General features: G+C 38.3%; 1 protein-coding gene across 5 annotated transcripts in view; it reads right to left on the reverse strand.

Moving 5' to 3' along the window:
* Window positions 1-239: 239 nt before the first annotated feature.
* HEPH (hephaestin) overlaps window positions 240-21,633 on the reverse strand; it is a 171,816-nt gene continuing 150,422 nt past the window's right edge. For 3 of the 5 annotated variants that reach the window (XM_044234962.1, XM_044234965.1, XM_044234963.1), the window contains 6 exons: window positions 14,434-14,540; window positions 12,555-12,780; window positions 8,697-8,836; window positions 7,647-7,809; window positions 4,423-4,467; window positions 240-1,859 (listed from right to left, as the gene is read on the reverse strand). In XM_044234962.1, coding sequence (XP_044090897.1) covers window positions 1,627-1,859; window positions 4,423-4,467; window positions 7,647-7,809; window positions 8,697-8,836; window positions 12,555-12,780; window positions 14,434-14,540 — 914 coding nt within the window. In that variant the 3' untranslated portion in view covers window positions 240-1,626. The remainder of the gene's footprint in view (window positions 1,860-4,422; window positions 4,468-7,646; window positions 7,810-8,696; window positions 8,837-12,554; window positions 12,781-14,433; window positions 14,541-21,633) is intronic. The other 2 variants (XM_044234966.1, XM_044234964.1) reach the window with 1 other exon arrangement.

The raw sequence follows: 21,633 nt of genomic DNA on the forward strand, positions 1-21,633 counted from the left end.
AGCCAAAATGAATTATATGTTCTAGACAGTGTTTTATTCTTCAACCTTCCATGTTATATGGCAACTGAGTACCAGTCTTGTGGGTTTCTACATTTTATCTGCAAAGGGTACCTAACTAGGCAGACGGGTTGCCTGAGAAGACAGGAAAAGTTGCAGTCAATGGAAGTTTCTATTATATACCGAATGAAACCAGGTATTTGGAGTCAAACAAATTAAGACATGAATCTTTGCTCAATTTCTAGCTAAATGACCTTGGGTAAAATTACTCCATCTGATCTTTTCTTTATTCATATATAAAACATATATCACGTTGGTAGAACTAAAACAAGTCAAATACAATCAGGTATTAGGTGATTTGTAAAGTGTAAAGCACTGCCTATTTCAGTTATTATCTTCATTCTGCCTCTATGCCTTCTGTTCTCCACTTTTCATGTAAAATGGTATTAGGGTTATTGTAGTGAGGTCGGGTCATATTATCTCATCCATGCTTTATATCTTGTCTGTCTGTGATATCTGACCAAGGTTTCAGAGAGGCTTGAACTTATAGGTTACAAAGGAATATTGCTCAAAGGTACCAAAGAGAAGGATCCTCTCCTATTAAAAAGCTCCCCAAATTGCAAATAGACCTCTTATACCCCCAATTTCAAAGGAGTCCATGAGATCTGTGATCACTTCTCCCTGCCCAGTGGACAGGTTTAAGCCCCCTATTTCCCTCTGGATAATATTTTTAGAATTAAAAAGTATTTTGGTACTTATGGGTTAAAAGATGGTACCAACCACTCTGATTAAGACAGCTTTTTCATTTCCAAAACACAAACATGCAAACTCCACAAACAGGGTAATCAAACCCATATTATACTCTCCCAGTGAGTTCTCTTTGTTTCCATCACAGTCACAAAAGCCCAGAGGCCACAAGAATCATTAAAATCACCAGGCTCAGTTTTATAGTCTTCCATCAAGTACTTGGATTTACAGGATTTGTTGCCTAAAATAGGGAAAGGACACCCAACATTGCCTTTATTGTAACTGTGCCAGGAACTTGGAGGACTTCCTGAGGAACTTCTGGCACCAGGGGTTGCAGGTACTAATAGCAACAATATTCTATCTACCCAAAATAGTTTTTATTCCTAAGGAAAATCAAAATAAAATTTTTATCTTCAAATACCACCCCACCCATTTTTCAATATGCCTATTTTCTTAGTCCTTAGTTTAGAAGTGGATTATCTTTGTAGCTCACTTAACCTTGGATCAGAGTGAATTTGCCTAGACCATGAAAAGTAACAGAAACTTAATCAATGAGTTTTACCCTTGGTATCTACTTTGTAAGAAGAATCAGTTATTGGGAATTTCCAGATCTTCCAAGTGTTAGTGGTTGATATATACCAGCTGTTGAAATTTGTGATATAAGATACAAGGGAAATTCATTGCCCCAGGTGCCCATGTGGAGAAAAAAAATAAAGAGAAAGTACATAACTTCCATGTAAATAAATAAGTGAAGAAATGCCAGATGATTTTGATTCCATCCTCTGCTTCTCTACTTCCCATGTCCCTATGACAGTAGGGTCAGTTACTAGAACATGGCCTTCTGGGACTGCATTCAGGATGTATCATTGCAGGATTCAGCTGTTACTGCTTGAGGGACAGAAGCTTGAAGCTGTCATCCAGGATGGACCTTCTGTTGCGTCGTAGCTTTCTTTGCCGATACTGGTACCAGACCACACCACTAAGAGCCAGAGCAATGAGCAGGAGAATGACATTCATACCAATTAAAACAGAAGCCAGTATCTCAATATTCTTTACAGGGATCTTCATGCCCAGCATCCTCACATTTCCTTCTCCAATGTCTCTGAGGATTTTATCTGAAATGGAATAAGAGAAAAATAGGAACCCTGAGTTGGAGAGTATTCCAATGGGGCACCATTTGCAGTCAATGCCTGGGAAAGAAGAAATAACTCCATCAAAAATGGACAGAAGAACTGCTACTATCCCTAAAAAGACCAGCTGATGAAGACAGATTTATAGGCCACAAAGAATTTGTGTGACATGATATCACAGCTGAGAAAGCCCTTAGGAATCACTGAGATCCCAAACCCTCCATAGAAAGATCTAAAACTCAGAATAGAAAGGGCCTTGATATATTTCTCCAAATATATAAAGGCTTGTGATGTAAAAATAATAATAATGAAGGTAATTGGATTTGGTTTGCATGTTTCCAGAGGATAGAAGTGGGGCAATGAGTAGAATCTTCAGGGAGGCAGTATGACTCAATCATCTAGCTTATCAATGCTCAGTTTGACTATTGGACCATGGCAGCTACTTGCCACTGTGCTGTCTGGTCTCTCACCTTTTTGAGCCATGATAATACTGATGTCACATTGATCTTTCCAGGTGAAATAATCTGATTGTTTTAGTTCTTGGTATACAGACTTTTGCTGATCTCTAATTAACGCACAGAATAAAATTCAGAATTAAGCCAGGCATTCCAACTCTCACAGTCAAGCTCTAACTTGCCTCTTTTTTAAGTTTTACCTTCTCCTCTTAGCTACAATAGCTCATTCTTTGTTTCCCAGAGTAACTGACACTCTTTCAGGCTCCCAAGACTTTCTTAACACCCTTTCTCCCTCTTCATCTTTCTATACCCCTCTTAAATATTACAGGTCTCTGCAAAGCCATCTTCAATTTAGCTGGACAGTTAATGGTCCTTTCTTGTGTTTCCAAAGTATCCTTCCTGTTTGTATGCCCGTGATTTACTTGCCTGGGCCAAGTGAATTAATCTTCCTCACTTCTGGACTTCAGTCTTCTGTTTTATAAAATGGTGATAAGAACCATACTTAGCAGGGCACCTGGTGGCTCAGTGGGTTAAAGCCTCTACCTTTGACTCAGGTCATGATCCCAGGGTCCTGGGATCGAGTCCGTAATAGGGCTCTCTGCTCAGTGGGGCGCCTGCTTCCCCCTCCTCTCTCTCTCTCTGCCTGCCTCTCTGCCTACTTGTGATCTCTGTCTGTCAAATAAATAAAAAAATTTAAAAAAGAACCATACTTCTTAGCTCAGAGGTTTCTTTTGAGATTAAAGTAAATTAATATTTATAAGATATTTAGCATTGCACCTGGAAGATAGCAAATGCACAATAAAGAACAGTTGTTATTTTTGCCCCCCCTCCTTTTTAACAATGTATACTAGCAGTGCAATTATTGTTTTTGTGTCTAATTTCATATCTAGACACAAATCTCCTGGAGAGCAGTGAATATGTCTTACTTTATTTAGTGTCACTGGAACTTAGTAGATGTTTGATAAATAAATAAACAGATGAATGAACATTCTTAAAGAATGGAGAGAAGATGAAATATAATGAGTTCAAATGAAAACTGGAAAACATCCTAGTTCTGAGTTTATATTCTACCACTTAACTCCTCTTGTGACCTTGGACAAATTATCTTCCATCTCAGTTTCTTATGTACACAATTATTGGTACACAATTACAGTTTTTGAGGTTTTTTTCTCCAATTGTGGAACCTTTCTAAGAAGAACTTATAAATATATATGTACATAGAAGTATATATATATATATATATATATATATATATATGTATATATATCCAAATATACACAAAAAATATGTATATACACACAAATATATATGTACATATACGAATACACAAATATATATGTATGACATTCCATTCTCTCAGCCTCACTTTACCTTACCCCAATCACACCAGGACATACCATAGTTCCCTGGTTGACAGTTTATAAGTTACTTAAGGAGATTATTAGGACTTTTCCAAACATAACTGAAAAAAATCGCCAAACTAAACTGATGATCTCTAACAATCTTACTAGCGCTCATAACTTTCTGAGTCTTTTTCAGTCCAGGTTCAAATGGTGTGAGAGAGAGTGAAAGAACTATCTGGACCTAGTTTAGGTAGGACAAGAACTTCCACTTTTTTTTTTTTTGGAGGGCAGAAATGGCTGGTTCTGGAGAGTCAACAATTTGGTATTCCATAGATACAAGAATAAAAATGGCTGAGGCAGACTGTAGCAGACTGTATGATGGTATTTGTACTAGTTTTGTACTGTTTATATGAGTACCTTAAGTCTGTGTCATAGCTCCTTCATGTCCAACCCAGAGAAACCCTGAATTTTCCTTCCCCTCACACATTAGGTGGGAAGCTAAGATAACCTTCAACTGGAGATGAGGCTGTTTTTCTCAATTTAGGAAGTTGGGAGTGGGGGCCAGAGATAATAAATCTGCTTAAAGAAGTTGAACCTTAGGTTCCTGGCTTTTGAAATGTTACATAAATCTCATAATGCTTCTCACTAGTATTGTAGTCCACCTTTTGGTCAGTGAATCTCATCTTCCAGGGGCACTACACCAAGTACGTACTACATGTAACTATCCAGTTTATTTGTTATTCTTCTTACCGTTTCCAGTCTCTTTGGTAATGGTGGTAATAGTGCTTATGTGTTCTGGAAAACAAAAAGAAATTAGTTAGTTTTATTATTCCTACTGGTTTGCTGTGGGCATTGGCATTGGTTAGAGGAATTTCTCTGTGGTATTCTGAGCAAAATGAAGGCACTGGAATTAACTACCTTATGGTCAAAGTCAGTATTGGTATATGGATTTGATTTTGAGTAGTGACAAAAATATAAGCAAAAACATGGGCTTAGGAGTCCAAAAGGAAAGTCACTCCTCTGCTATTATGTACATATTTATTGGTACTTCCCATCCACATTCTTATTTTGTCACCCTTTCATACTCTCCTTTCAGGAAATTTCTGCTCTTTGTCAAAAGCACTTTCCAACATATTCAAACTCTTCTCGGGACACTGCTTCCTCTTCTGGCTTTAATGAGGCTGAGATCTCTGAGAACTATGTTTCCTTTATATCCTCTCAATACTGCTTTAGATAATTGTCTCTCCCTTTTTTGTGATATATATATGTATATATGTAGATATATATATATATATGTAGATATGTAGATATATAGATATCTATATATATCTTGTTTAAAGCTTATATTATTTGTCTAGAAAACTCACAATCATTTTTTGTCACTGTTACTTGGTAGTTATTTTCATTCATGGAATAAATTTGGTACCTGTCTCAGTCTTCCTCTTCCTCAGTTCCCACCATTCACCACTCAAGTTTATCACAGTTTCTGGACTTTTAACTCCAAATTTTACATCTACTCTTATCTATCAACACCTTCCATGGTCACATGGGACTTGTTATTTGGAACTGCTCCATCTCAGATATATAAAATCTAATAACATCCTCCTGTTCTTTCAGCGTTTGAATGCTACTTATTCCATTTAGTCTGGTATCCTTACTTCATAAAGATCTCTAGCTCCTAGATTCTTCCATTTCCCCCCCAAAACTATTAGCTTCATCCTGTCTCCCCTCCCTTTCCTGGTCTATCTATACTTTATGGTCTATCACTTCAACTACTAATTTACCAGAAGTACTATAATCATCTACCAAAAAACACAGTAACTATGTTTTACCTGTATTTTGTCTGACTTTGCTGAATACTGGTGGAGAAAAATCAGGTAATTGTAAACACCAGTATTCTTTGTGTCCAACTTTAGACCCTCAGTGATGCCTGCCAATAATCAATTTATTTTCCATCACTCAGAGTTAACTTTGTTTTCCCTTCTCTCAGAATGGTTATTTAAAACCTTAGTCCACACTCTTGAAGTTCCTTATTTTACCAACCACCTTTCACACTCAGCAGATGACTCTTTCTCCTTTCTCACAAATGAAGCAGAGATAATAAAACATAAATATTCTTTCTCACAAGACATTGGTCATTTTCTTTTGTTTTTGTTTTTCCCCTCTCCTTTTAGTAAACAAACAAAAACTTACTCCAGTCTAATTTTTCATTCTAGCTCCAGTATTCATCCCCAGTTTCCTCATTAGGAAACTTGTTTCAACAATTAGTCCTTTCTTCCCTATCTGTCTTCAACTATAGTTGGCCAGTTATCACATATGCAGTTGGAGCAATATTGAATTAGACTATCGTGAGGTATAAACAAACAAAAAAGCAAATAGGTGAGCTTTATGGGCTGGCTTATTGTCAGAGATATGAACTATCCTTAGGCATTGGTGATATGTATTGTGATAGTCTGTTGTCTATTAAATGGTCCAGATTTTGGATAACTCACCATAGACAGATAAAACCTGTTGTCTTCAATCTATAGCACCTTTTTAGAAGGATTTTATTAATTCATTTGAGAGAGAGAAATGATGAGTGAGGGGAAAGAGAAAGAGGGAGAAGGAAAAGCAAACTCCATGATGAGCAGGGAACCCCATACAGGGCTTGATCCTGGGTCCTTGGGATCACACGTGAGCCAAAGGAAACACTTAACTGACTGAGACATTCAGGTGCCCTGAACCTATAACATCTTGATGAAACATAAATTCATCACTTGACTTTGGTTCTAAGGACTGATAAAATACAACAAATAATTATGTGGACCTATCTGGGTAGTAAAGAATAGTACTAGAGTAGGAGTAGAAGTAGTAGTACTAGAGTTGAAGCCACATTTTTACACTACGGTTTACTAGAGAATAAAACTTTTCCAAGATACAGGCTATCATAATGGACAATTCCTCTTTCCATGAGGGGTAAATAGCAGAGTTGTGTTCTCTACCCTGGTTTGCTAAGCTTGTTTGAATGCCCAAAGACATTTTCAAACTTTCTGTTTCCACTGACAGAGAGTCAATGGATGGAAATCATAGACTCAGGTCAAGAGGCTCTTAAGCAGTTAATGACTCAAAGACACAAATTCCATGGCAGCCTAAACTTCTATATTCTTTGTGATGAACAACAATTGATTGGTAAAGAAATTACCCCAGAAATTCACTCTCCATATAAAAATATAAGACAAAACCTTTTTTTTTTCATTCTTGGTAATATCTCTTTTGGGGTAAACTGTAATTGATGGCCAATATATCCATCTAGCTTTAGACCAAATTGTTCCAAGACAGAAAGAAATTTTTCACAAGCCCCACAAATCAATTAAGAGGTGACTATTAGAATTATTTCCTCTTCTTCTTTAAGGACTTAGTGGCAAGATTTCTTTTTTTTTTAAAGATTTTATTTATTTATTTGACAGAAAGAGATCTACAAGTAGGCAGAGAGACAGGGAGAGAGAGAGAGGAGGAGGCAGGCTCCCTGCTGAGCAGAGAGCCCCATGCGGGGCCCGATCCCAAGACCCTGGGATCATGACCCAAGCCGAAGGCAGAGGCTTTAACCCACTGAGCCACCCAGGTGCCCCGCAAGATTTCTTGAAATATCACCTCTAATGACCCTTAAAATAATAAATTTATATTCAAATGAAATGTATTTCAAAGGAAACATATCTATAGTAAGCATCAATGCTTTGAGCCTAACAAGTTTAAGGCTGGGTCAACCAATGTGAAATCAATAGGTGTCAAAGTAATCAGGAGGATGCAGGAACAAGGGGACAATGGAGAATGAGCAATATTAGTTGAGAGAACACTTGAGTGGGGCATGTTCTGTCTTAAGTCCTGGTTCTTTCAGGATCAGAAAGACAGGTGCAAGGGATTTCTAGGGATTAACTGGTTCCAGTAGGTTACATAAAGTGTTTAAAGACTTCCAATCTTGGGAAGTTAGAGCTTACCTCTTTGGGACAAGACAGTAAAGAGGGTCTCCATACCAGCATGGACATGATCAGAAACATGACAGTGCATCAGCCATGTCCCGGGGTTGCTGGCTATCATCTCCACAACCTCAAAGGTTCCTGGGAACAGATCCACCACATCTGCCCGGTAGCTCTCTCCATTCTACAATAAAGATTGGAGGTGGGGAAGAGGAAATGAAGGGTAAAGATATAATCTCAGAGCTTATAGGAGCTAAAAAGCTTGGATGTCCCAATCAGGGACATGGGGCTCCAAAATTCATAGATCAGAGTGCAGCTTAAAGAGTCCAACTTATCCATCTTCCCAATAAGCCCACCCACACAAATTGAATCAACAGAGAAGACCCTCTCTTCCTACTTTTTCTTAAAGTGTCACAAAGTAAAAGAAAATCCCAGCTTCCTCTGTGGGTTAAACTAGTATCTCCATACTTTTCAGCAGGCTGGGGAATTTGGCTTAAGCATTGACTCCCAGGAAGGAACCACATATTTCCTTCAGAAATTGAACTCAATTTAATTTTCTCTCTATGCTATCACCTTCATTACACTTCTTTATCTTTAATTCTATACCAGTGTCTTCAACACTGCCCCCTTTCCTTAGGACAAAATATCCTTTTCTTTCAAAACCTGCATGTTGTTTCATGTAGTTCCTGAATTGAAGTTCTTTTAAAAATGGATTAAGAACTTTCATAGATTCTGAGATATCACTCTGAAATTTCTTTCTCTTAGGACCACTGTTCACTACCTCTCTAGCCCTTGTCTGATATCCAATTACATTGATTTCTTCAACCTACTTATACCATAAACAAGCTACTCATTTCTTCTATACTAGAAGGGAAAGCTAAGGACTAGAGGTAAGTGACTGCTCCTGGAATATACAGCCAAACTAGAATTCCCAGCTCAATTCTCCATGTACAAGACCTCTCCTCTTTCAACTAATATCTTGCTCCTTAAGAAGTTGTTCCCTTCTTCCTCAATGACTACCAAAGCATTCCTCTAATCATTCTTGAGGTACTCAGTGTTTTTCTCACTCACCCGATATAAGAAGCTCTCTGCATGGAAGTGGACTGTGTGTAGGTCAATATCTTGGCCCATGGCCAGCATGTACCAGGCCACTCGTTCTCCTTGGTACATGGTAAGACCCCTGAGGTTGCTGTAGAGCTTTCCATTAATGGCTGTAAAAAAGAAAGTCTCATTTCTCTCATTTCCATTTCCCATTGCCACTGCCTTAGGGCAAATCCCTATCATGACTGATGATAGCAATAGCTTCTTTTTAATGTTATGTTTGTCACCATATAGCACATCATTAGTTTTTGATATAGTGTTCCATGATTCATTATTTGTACATAACGCCCACGGCAATAGCTTCTTAACTTCTGTAATCTCTATTCTATTTGTTTCCTTTCAGTTCATTTTACACATTGGTCTTATTGGAGTGATCTTTCTAAATGACTAATCTGACCATGTCATTCTACTGCTTAAAATACTCTAATAGCTCTCTCCTGCCTAAAAGATGAAGACCACAGCTCCTTAGTTCAGCCAACAAGGTCCTTCAAAATATCAGCCTAAACCACCTCCCCCTGCTCATCTCTGATCTAAAACATTTATTCCAATTAGGGTGTTTTATTCTCTATCCCCCATATGTTCCCATATGCATGTTCTTTGTGTCCTTGCTCATGTTTCTGATCTTTACCCCTAGAAATCCTGCCTTCTTTCATCCATCTTTTCAAAGCCCAGTCAGAATTTCACCTTATCCAAGAACACTTTCTTGATCTACTTCTTCTAGCACTTCTCATTCCTTTAACCTCCTTCTACCTCTGAACCCCTACAATATCGTTTGCACCACTATTTGGACCTCACCAGAAACTCCATCTTTTAATTTGTGGAAGCTTATATCCCCAACAAGAATATAGGCTCCTTGTAAGCAGGAAATGAATATATGTACTATACTAATATAGTTTCCTTGCATTCTTCAGAGCACCCAGGAGACACCTGAACCTATAATATATGCTAAATAAAAATACTTTGTCATGTTCTTGAACTTAATAATGATATTAATGCATGGGCCTCATTATCTGTTTCTTCCCAGGCTATATACTATGCTCTAAAGACAACAAATTACCCATAGCCATGTTGACTCACATTGTCAGGACTATGTCCAGGACACATTTCTGTACCCCTTGTGTTCTCATGGAGGGGAAGTAATTTTTACTGTACACTATAATAGGGGAAATAATGGAAGGAGAATTTATAGTCTGTCTCTGTTTTTACCCCAACTAATTGTGAATGTGAAAAAAGAAATTAAAATGATCAACTCCACCCCCTCTGAATCTTCTGTCTCTTGAATCAGTCTGACCACAGAAAAGAATGCAAGTGAATTTACTATGCCAAAATAGAGAAAATTCTGCCCCTGCAAAGGGAAAGGTATTGTTGTTTATTTATGTCAATGCCAGGGTTGGAGATTTATCAACTGAAGAGGTGGTATTAGCAAGTCATTTAGTTTCAGAAATAAATTTAGTTTTCCAATTAGCCTCTTTAATAGGCTCACACTTGATCTTAAGAAACCCCATGAGAGACTATGGACTCTGAAAAACAGTCTGAGGGGTTTGAAGTGGCGGGGGGGGTGGGAGGTTGGGGGTACCAGGTGGTGGGTATTATAGAGGGCACAGCTTGCATGGAGCACTGGGTGTGGTGAAAAAATAATGAATACTGTTTTTCTGAAAAATAAATAAATTGGGAAAAAAAAAGAATCCCTATCTTTCTCCACATCCTCTCCAACACATGTTGTTTCCTGTTTTGTTAATTTTGGCCATTCTAACGTGTGTAAGTTGATATCTCAATGTGGTTTTAATTTGAATCTCCCTGAGGGCTAATGATGATGAACATTTTTTCATGTGTCTGATAGCCATTTGTATGTCTTGATTGAAGAAGTGTCTGTTCATATCTTCTGCCCATTTTTTGATGCAATTGCACTCCTGGGTATTTACCCCAAAGGTACAGGTGTCATGAAAAGAAGGGCCATCTGTACCCCAATGTTTATAGCAGCAATGGCCACAGTCACCAAACTATGGAAAGAACCAAGATGCCCTTCAACGGATGAATGGATAAGGAAGATGTGGTCCATATACACTATGGAGTATTATGCCTCCATCAGAAAGGATGAATACCTAACTTTTGCAGCAACATGGACCGGACTGGAAGAGATTATGCTGAGTGAAATCAGTCAAGCAGAGAGAGTCAATTATCATATGGTTTCACTTATTTGTGGAGCATAACAAATAGCATGGAGGACAAGGGGCGTTAGAGAGGAGAAGGGAACTTGGGTAAATTGGAAGGGGAGGTGAACCATGACAGACTATGGACTCTGAAAAACAATCTGAGGTGTTTGAAGTGGCGGGGTGGTGGGAGGTTGGGGTACCAGGTGGTGGGTATTATAGAGGGCACGGCTTGCAAGGAGCACTGGGTGTGGTGAAAAAATAATGAATAATGTTTTTCTGAAAATAAATAAATTGAAAAAAATAAGGTCAGTATACTTACTATTGTGATTATTATTAGTTGATTATTTGTAAAATTTTCCTATGCCCCAGACTTCTAATATCATAGTCTCTATTTTTTTGTATCTTACTTGATTTGTATTTAAGGGTGTAGTTTAATTACCTGCTAACAAATTTAACAAATTAAATTTATTCTTCTTTTAATAAAAAAAAAATAATCCCTATCTTTTTTTTCAATTTTAACTGCTTCAGGAATGTGGAAGAGAAGGGAAGAATATATTATTTATTTTCCCTCAGACCCCAAAATTATCTTATCTTTAGTACCAGCATTCATAAAGAGCTCAACAAGTACCTGACAAATAAGCAGATGGACTGATACATGAAGAGTTTAAATTAATGAAAATGTAAATAGATAGAAATGGGGATTAATCAAACAAATGGACACTAACAAGTTCTAATTCCCCTTTTCTCCTGGGTAAATTATTTTTTCTGATTTGACAAGAGCTAAAAAGTTCACATTGTTCACTTTGTGACTCCTCTATTCTAATGTGAATCACTTATATCTCCATCAAGGGTAAATAGCTAAAATCCATGTGACAATGAGATACTGATTTTGAGTTCTATTGGATTCACTATCAAAACTGCACCTTATCCTCAAGTCAGGACAAAGAAATGCTGCACTAGAAAGGACGGTGAGAGATTACTTCATACATTTCAATGTATCTAAATGCTCACTCTGAGATTTTCTCTTGTTTGTGAAATGATACATAGGTCTCTGAAACGAAGGAAGTCTTAGATGTACAATTTCCTTCCAAAATTCACCCAAACATCAAAAAGCTCTTCATTGTATGCAGTATGAATTCAGCACTCTATACTCTAAGGCTCTCTTCTCCAGTTCTTCGATCTGTACATTGAAACTTTGTTTTGAAAGTAGACTAAAAGACAAAATGTCTTTCATCCATGTATATTGGAATCTATTGAAAAAGTAGATCCCAGATCCAGAGTGGCAAAGAAATAAGATAATATTGAGAAACTAAACCCATGATTTTGAAGCAAAGGGGCCCTAATGAAGCCACTTCACCAGGTATATCGAGGGTCATAAATTTCCATCTTCTTTTTCTAGTGTGTTAAAATATGCTGGTGCCACTACAACTTTATGGTGTCTCTCAGGCTCTTGCTTTATGGGCACCTGATCTAGTGTGGACTGCTTATCCACTTTGTGTATATAAATGCACAATAGTAGGAGACAGTTCTTCTAATCTGTCCACTCAACACCTTCCTATAATCCTCTCCATCCTTTCAAGAGTTATGCTCCCTTAGGTAGTGATGGGCCTATCTTATACCTTCATGCAACTAGTGAGAAGTTCTTTGGAAGAGGGATAGGTTCTTTTCTACAGACCATGCATTTTATTGCTCTCCAGAAAAGTCTCATCTTGTAGGTTAACATGGCCTGGCTCCTGGGGCCCATGGGCTGCTATATTCTCCTCCAGATACCAAGACTGGTTCTCATCAAAGATCAAGAATAGCAAGGCAAATTCTCTGTCCATGTCATTCCGGCCTCCATAGGGTTCCAGGGTGCCCTTTTGGCAGATGGTCAAGGGTCCAATCAGGCCACTATACATGTCCTGAGAAGGGAAAAAAGGAGGTGACAGTAAAAAAACCAGAGATGTCCCTGGGTAGCAGTGCTCTACAGGATGTAAGACTGACATCCAGTTCTACTGTGTTCAGCATTTTATCATAATGTCTTACATTTATAAGCACCCCCGATATATACCTTAATTCATTCTCAGAATCATCTTGGGACACAGGTTAAGTGTACTATCCAACCAATACTTTAGCTAGGCTGGTCTATCCATTGATCACCAAACCCACAAGGCACTTTTACTATCCAGTACTTTTCCTTATGCTTTCTTTTTCAATCTTTTTTTTTTCCTGTAATGCCCTCTTCTCTGCCATACACCTTAAATTATGATCTACTTCTATCATATGATCTCCCTGATATGAGGAACTGGTGATGCAACATGGGGGCTTAAGTGGGTAGGAGAAGAATCCATGAATCAAGATGGGATAGGGAGGGAGACAAACCATAAGTGACTCTTAATCTCACGAAACAAACTGTGGGTTGCTGGGGGGAGGGGGGTTGGGAGAAGGGGGGGTAGGGTTATGGACATTGGGGAGGGTATGTGCTTTTGGGTAAATTGGAAGGGGAGGTGAACCATGAGAGACTATGGACTCTGAAAAACAGTCTGAGGGGTTTGAAGTGGTGGGGGGGTGGGAGGTTGGGGGTACCAGGTGGTGGGTATTCTAGAGGGCACAGCTTGCATGGAGCACTGGGTGTGGTGAAAAAATAATGAATAATGTTTTTCTGAAAATAAATAAATTGGAAAAAAAATAACATTAAAAAAATTATGATATACTTCTATTTAGGTTTCAAGGTTTAAATTACATACACTTTCCATTGTGGTGCCTTCTCCAGGTTCCCTTTCATCATCTCCTCCTCCAAGCAGAAGTAATCACTCTCTCATGGACCCCCATAGCATTTTCTTTCATATGGCTTTTAAGGAGCTGCTATCTACCTATCTATCTAAATAGATAAAGATCTACTATCTATCAATCTATAGATCAATCGATAGAGATCTATCGATTGATCTATAGATTGATAGATAGTAGATCTTTATCTATCTATATATAGATATATCTATCTATCGATCTACAGATCAATAGATATCCTTAGATATATAAGGATATCTTAGATATCTATAGATAGATAATCTATTAGATATCCTTAATAGATAGACTGATAGATAGTAGATCTATATCTATCTATCGATCTATCTATTGAGCTATCTATATCGTTATATTTTTATCACCCAAAGCACCAAATACTTAAAATGTCTCTCAATAAGTGATTGCTCTCAGCTGACTATGAAAGGTTGGCTAGATAGACAAACTCATTTTCCAGATGAGGAAACAGGAAGATAGTGACTCAACCAAAGTCACCCTAAAGGCAAGAGTGAACCTAATTTGGGGCTAAAATTTGAATCCCTTGACAACAATCCTAGGCATATAGACTTTATGATCCAAAAAAAAAAGAAAAAGAAACAAAGAAAAAAAACCCACAAATATGTGGTGCTACCTATTCTCTTCATCTCTCCTTCTGTCTATTAAAATAAGCCTCATATTTGAGGAATTTTCCTCAAACTCTGGATTCCAGCATTTCAGAGCTGGGCTTTACCCATTTATGCAACTTACCTCCAGGAAACCAATATTGTCTTTACCTTGATGGGATCCACTGCAGAATAATAGATCCAGGAAACGCAAGCAGAATCATTGGGCCCTGGGCCAGATCTTTCTGGGATGTTCCATTGGTAAGTGAGAACCTCACCTAGGAAGGGTAATAAGGATTGCCAGTTGGGCCACATCATTTTTTTTCTCCAACTCTCAGGTCCCCCAAGAAGCTGTGGTGGGTGAGTCTCAGGACTATTAATCTGTTTTTTTTTCCTATTATTTCTGTACCAGTTTCCATTTTATTTTTGTGACTTTGTTTTTCTCCCTCCTGAGACACCCTTAGTCTCTCTCCTACTATCTTTATCTTTAAAAGCTCATGTCCGGGGGCGCCTGGGTGGCTCAGTGGGTTAAGCCGCTGCCTTCAGCTCGGGTCATGATCTCAGGGTCCTGGGATGGAGCCCCACATCGGGCTCTCTGCTCAGCAGGGAGCCTGCTTCCTCCTCTCTCTCTGCCTGCCTCTCTGCCTGCTTCTGATCTCTCTCTGTCAAGTAAATAAATAAAATCTTTGAAAAAAATAAATAAATAAAAAATAAAAGCTCATGTCCAGGCACCTGGGTGGCTCAGTGGGTTAAGCCACTGCCTTCAGCTCAGGTCATGATCTCAGGGTCCTGGGATTGAGTCCCGCATTGGGCTCTCTGCTCAGCAGGGAGCCTGCTTCTCTTCCTCTCTCTCTGCCTGCCTCTCTGCTTACTTGTGATCTCTCTCTGTCAAATAACTAAATAAAATCTTAAAAAAACACCGTACACAAAGATCAACTCAAAATGGATAAAAGACCTCAATGTGAGACAGGAATCCATCAGAATCTTAGAGGAGAACATAGGCAGAAATCTCTTTGATATCAGCCACAGCAACTTCTTTCAAGATACGTCTCCAAAGGCAAAGGAAACAAAAGCGAAAAAAAAAACTTCTGGGACTTCATCAAAATCAAAAGCTTCTGCACAGCAAAGGAAACAGTCAACAAAACAAAGAGGCAACCCACAGAATGGGAGAAGATATTTACAAAAGACAGTACAGACAAAAGGTTGATATCCAGGATCTATAATGAACTCCTCAAACTCAACCCACATGAAACAGACAAACACATCAAAAAATGGGCAGAAGATATGAACAGACACTTCTCCAATCAAGACATACAAATGGCTATCAGACACATGAAAAAATGCTCATCATCATTAGCCCCTCAGGGAGATTCAAATTAAAACCACATTGATATATCACCTTACACCAGTTAGAATGGCCAAAATCAACAAAACGGGAAACAACATGTGTTGGAGAGGATGTGGAGAAAGGGGAACCCTCTTCCACTGTTGGTGGGAATGCAAGTTGGTGCAGCCTCTTTGGAGAACAGTGTGGAGAGTCCTCAAGAAATTAAAAATAGAGCTTCCCTATGACCCTGCAATTGCACTCCTGGGTATTTACCCCAAAGACACAGATGTCATGAAAAGAAGGGCCATCTGTACCCCAATGTTTATAGCAGCAATGGCCACAGTCGCCAAACTATGGAAAGAACCAAGATGCCCTTCAACGGATGAATGGATAAGGAAGATGTGGTCCATATACACTATGGAGTATTATGCCTCCATCAGAAAGGATGAATACCCAACTTCTGTAGCAACATGGACGGGACTGGAAGAGATTATGCTGAGTGAAATAAGTCAAGCAGAGAGAGTCAATTATCATATGGTTTCACTTATTTGTGGAGCCTAACAAATAGCATGAAGGAGAAGGGGTGTTAGAGAGGAGAAGGGAGTTGGGGTAAATTGGAAGGGGAGGTGAACCATGAGAGACTATGGACTCTGAAAAACAATGTGAGGGGTTTGAAGTGGCGGGGGGGGGGTGGGAGGTTGGGGTACCAGGTGGTGGGTATTATAGAGGGCACGGATTGCATGGAGCACTGGGGGTGGTGAAAAAAATAATACTGTTTTTCTGAAAATAAATAAATTGGAAAAAAAAGTAAAAAAATAAAATAAAATAAAAGCTTATGTCCAATCCTCTGGTAAAGCAGTTCTGATACTGTTCTCTCTGTTTATAATATACTCCTTCCTTTTTTGTCTCTGCTTTGTTCTCCTTAGTTAACCTGTTAACTACTGCTGCTTCTTATATTCAGCTGTTTCCCACAAGGCTCTGTCTCTAGTCCTCTTCTTCCTTTCTCAATATTTTCTCTATGGAATTTTTAAGCTAACTTCTGGTGTCAATTATCATCTATTTACTGGTTACTCGTAAATACTTAGCCAAACCTCTCTTGACATTAAGCTCCAATCTGAATTTTTTAAATTAGATTCTGGACATCGTTTAAAGATGATCCTAACAACATGTAAAAAAAACTAAAATTGTCCTGAATTCACCCCCCTCCTTTGAAAAACTAACCTGTTTACTTAATCTATGCTTAAAGTATCTAGGAATAAGACCAAAACCCTCTTACTTACCCAGATTCAAAACTTTAGTCTTCTTTGTCTTCCCACCTTTACACACTCCACATGCAACCAATAGTAAGTTCTATTGATTATAACTCTACAACACATTGTATTGCCATGTTATCCTCCTTCCATTTCCCAATATTACTGTCATAGTATATACCATTATTTTCTCAAATGGACTATTACAAAACCCCCTAACATGTTTATCTCCCTCCAAGTTTTCTCCTCTCCAATCCATCCTCTAACTTATGTCATATTAATTTTTATAACAGTTTCATTGAGATTTAATTTGCATATCTATAACTCACTCATTTAAATTGTACAATTCTATAATCTTTAGTATATTCATAGGATTTTTTTATGTTGGTTCATACATTTTTTTCCAATTTATTTATTTTCAGAAAAACATTATTCATTATTTTTTCACCACACCCAGTGCTCCATGCAAGCTGTGCCCTCTATAATACCCACCACCTGGTACCCCAACCTCCCACCCCCCCGCCACTTCAAACCCCTCAGACTGTTTTTCAGAGATTCATAGGATTTTATAACATCACCACAATCAGTTTTTGAAAGATTCTTACCATTAAAAAAATTATCTTCACTCTTTAGCCATTATTCTCTAATCACCCACTCACCCAAGACCCAGACAACCACTAACCTACTTTATGTCTCTGTGGATTTGCCCATTTTTAGTATTTTATACAAATTCAATTATATAGGATAGATGTCACCAAATTGGTAGACTAAGGAGGTTTTAAAGCTCACTTCTTCCCACAATAACAACAAAAATAAGGAAAATAAGGAATAAACAACTATATACCCACAAAAATAGTTCTGAGAGCTTTAGGATATAATGAAGAAATTGTACCAATCCAGCAGGACAAAAACCTGAACATGGCCAAAAATTGTAAGAAGTATCTTACCTATATCATCCCTGTCTGGTGCAGCTAGTACCAAGGAAGGACACACATGGGGAAAAAGAAAGGAAGGTGAACCACAGCATCGCTCACCACCACCACCAGAGAGTCTTTATTGGCACTAGCAGCAGTGACTATGTTGCCTGGGGGCCATGCCCTTCTGCCACTTCCATAAGCAAGAATCCTAACTACTTTGCCCCAGCACAATATCTGCCCCCTCAAAGCTTATCTTGCCCTCCAAGAAGGAGCTATTAAGGAGCCACTGTCAGTCTTCCCTCTATCCAATGAGTCATAGGTTATTTGCCTCCAGCTTCACAAGGAGTCATTGCTGCTGTGTTTCCTCAGGGAAGGAGCTGCTGCGGCTATACTGCCTTCGAGGAAGACACCAACACAGCATCCTCCCAATAAGAAGCTGCTACCATTCCATGCCCCACACCCACAACAAAAACTGCTGTCCATCTGCTCATTGCCTCTGTGGAAAGAACCATCACTGTTGCATTTTCCAGGAGAAGAAGCAATTGCTTTTCTCTGTGCCACCCCAGAAGAATTTGTAGTGCTCCATATATCCCACCAGGAAGAAATTGCTTTAATTCCCCACCCAAAGGCCACAGACACTGTTCCCCCAGAAGGAGACACCAACAGCTCCAGCCCCCCAAGAAGGAGCCATTTATGTCCCATTCCCCGACTAGGAGCCACCACCTCTGTGTTCTCTCAAAGTAGAAGCCACTAATGCTCTGATCCTCAACACAAGGAGCTACTTTTGCTGAACTGCCAACACTAGCCAGTTCTGTTATGGCTCCCTTATGCAGAAGGAACCATTACTGCTCCACTTAAAAATTAATTAAAATTAATTAAAAGTTTTTAATTTTGAGGAAGTCCAATTTATTTATTATTTATTCACTTGTGCTTTTAGTATTGTATCTAAGAACAATTTTCTAACTCAAAGACACAATTTTTTATATTTTCTTTAAAAATTTTTGTAGTTTCATCTTTTATGTTTAGGTGTTTGATCCATTTTGAGTTAGTTTTTTTATATGGTAAGAGGTAAGGTGTCCAATTCCATTGTTTTGCATGTTGATATCTACTATGTATCAGCACCATTTGTTAACAAGACTATTATTTCCCCTTAAATTTATCTTGGCACCCTTGTTAAAAATTAATTAATGATAAATATAAGGGTTTATTTCTGTAGCCTGAATTATTTTCCATTAATCTGTATATTTTTATGCCATTACCACAAGTCTTGATTCCTGTAGTTTTGTGGAGGGGGTTGCATTTTTAAATAATTCATTCTCTTGTCAAGTCATTGATCTCAAAATACGGTGTCTTTATTATATGAGCTGTAATTTAGAAGGGCTCTTCACAAATTGGAAATTAATAACTTTTTTTTAAAGATTTTATTTATTTATTTGACAGAGAGAGATCATAACTAGGCAGACAGGCAGGCAGGCAGAGAGAGGAGGAAGCAGGCTCCCTGCTGAGCAGAGAGCCTGATGTGGGACTCGATCCCAGGACCCTGAGATCATGACCTGAGCCGAAGGCAACAGCTTAACCCACTGAGCCACCCAGGCGCCCGGAAATTTGAGGAAACCAATAAAAAGCATGCTCTACTTCATTTTATTACTTATCTTGGAGAATAATGCAGTTTCTCTAAGTTCAACTTAATCAAAATAAAGACATTTAATTTTTAGAGAGAATAATAAGATAGCCTAACTTTTATAATGTGCTTATAATGTATCTGAGAAAACTCTTCTTCAGAAATAGGTAAGCTACACCCGTCCTCTGGAACTCTACAGAAAGTGCTCAGGGAACAAAAGCTCCTGAAAGCAAAGCTGAGCGGATCACTCAGCCCGGACCCTGGTAAGGGCGGTGTAATTCCGCCTGGGGCAAAGACACTTGAGAATCACTACAACAGGCCCCTCCCCCAGAAGATCAACAAGAAATCCAGGCAAGACCAAGTTCACCTACCAAGGAGTGCAGTTTCAATGCCAAGGAGAGAGCAGCAGAATTCCAGAGGAGGAGAAAACAAACCACGGAACTCATGGCTTTCTCCCTGTGATTTTTTAGTCTTGCAGTTAATTTAATTTTTTTCTTTTTCATTTTTTTCTCTTCTTCTGCTAATTTTTTTTAACTTTTACCCTTTTCTTTTTTAACGTTTTTTTAACTAGATTATCTAATATATATATATATTTTTTTCTTTTTTATACTTTTCTTTATTCAATTTCTTTTTTTTTTCTTTCATTATTTTGAACCTCTTTTTATCCCCAAATAAGAAGAGATCCCAATCTCTTCAATCTTCTTTTTTAATTCTTTTTTTCTTTCTTTATTTTGAACCTCTTTTTATCCCCGAATAAGAAGAGATCCCAATCTCTTCAATCTTATTTTTTTAAATCTTTTTAAAATTCTTGATTGAATTTTTAATTCAATCTCGTTTTTAAATTCTTTTTTTTCTTTCTTTCTTTTTGAACCTCTTTTTATCCCCAAATCAGAAGAGATCCCAATCAGAAGAGATTGGGAGATCCCAATCAGAGGAGATCCCAATCAGAGGAGATCCCTCACCCAATCGTGAGGGGGGAGAAATCCCCCCTCACGATTTGGGATCTCTTCTGATTTCGTTGAAGCATATTTTCCTGGGATTGTTGCCACCCTTTTAGTATTTTACTTGCTCCTTCATGTACTCTTAGCTGGACAAAATGACAAGGCGGAAAAATTCACAACAAAAAAAAGAACAATAGGCAGTACCGAAGGCTAGGGACATAATCAATACAGACATTGGTAATATGTCAGCTCCAGAGTTCAAAATGACAATTCTCAAGGTTCTAGCCAGGCTTGAAAAAGGCATGGAAGATATTAGAGTAACCCTCTCCAGAGATATAAAAGCCCTTTCTGGAGAAATAAAAGAACTAAAATCTAACCAAGTTGAAATCAAAAAAGCTATGAATGAGGTTCAATCAAAAATGGAGGCTCTCACTGCTAGGATAAATGAGGCAGAAGAAAGAATTAGCAATCTAGAAGACCAAATGACAGAGAATAAAGAAGCTGAACAAAAGAGGGACAAACAGCTACTGGACCATGAGGGGAGAATTCGAGAGATAAGTGACACCATAAGATGAAACAACATTAGAATAATTGGGATTCCAGAGGAAGAAGAAAGAGAGAGGGGAGCAGAAGGTATACTGCAGAGAATTATTGGGGAGAATTTCCCCAATATGGCAAAGGGAATGAGCATCAGAATTCAGGAGGTTCAGAGAACACCCCTCAAAATCAATAAGAATAGGCCCACACCCTGTCACCTAATAGTAAGATTTACAAGCCTTAGTGACAAAGAGAAAATCCTGAAAGCAGCCCGGGAAAAGAAGTCTGTAACATACAATGGTAAAAGTATTAGATTGGCAGCTTACTTATCCACAGAGACCTGGCAGGCCAGAAAGACCTGGCATGATATTTTCAGAGCACTAAACGAGAAAAACATGCAGCCAAGAATACTATATCCAGCTAGGTTATCACTGAAAATAGAAGGAGAGATTAAAAGCTTCCAGGACAAACAAAAACTGAAAGAATTTGCAAACACCAAACCAGCTCTACAGGAAATACTGAAAGGGGTCCTCTAAGCAAAGAGAGAGCCTACAAGTGGTAGATCAGAAAGGAACAGAGACAATATACAGTTACAGTCACCTTACAGGCAAAACAATGGCACTAAAATCATATGTCTCAATAGTTACCCTGAATGTTAATGGGCTAAATGCCCCAATCAAAAGACACAGGGTATCAGAATGGATAAAAAAACAAAACCCATCTATATGTTGCCTCCAAGAAACTCATTTTAAACCCGAAGACACCTCCAGACTTAAAG

This window comes from Neovison vison, chromosome X, assembly GCF_020171115.1.
Source record: "Neovison vison isolate M4711 chromosome X, ASM_NN_V1, whole genome shotgun sequence".
In the NCBI taxonomy this organism is placed as follows: domain Eukaryota; kingdom Metazoa; phylum Chordata; class Mammalia; order Carnivora; family Mustelidae; genus Neogale; species Neogale vison.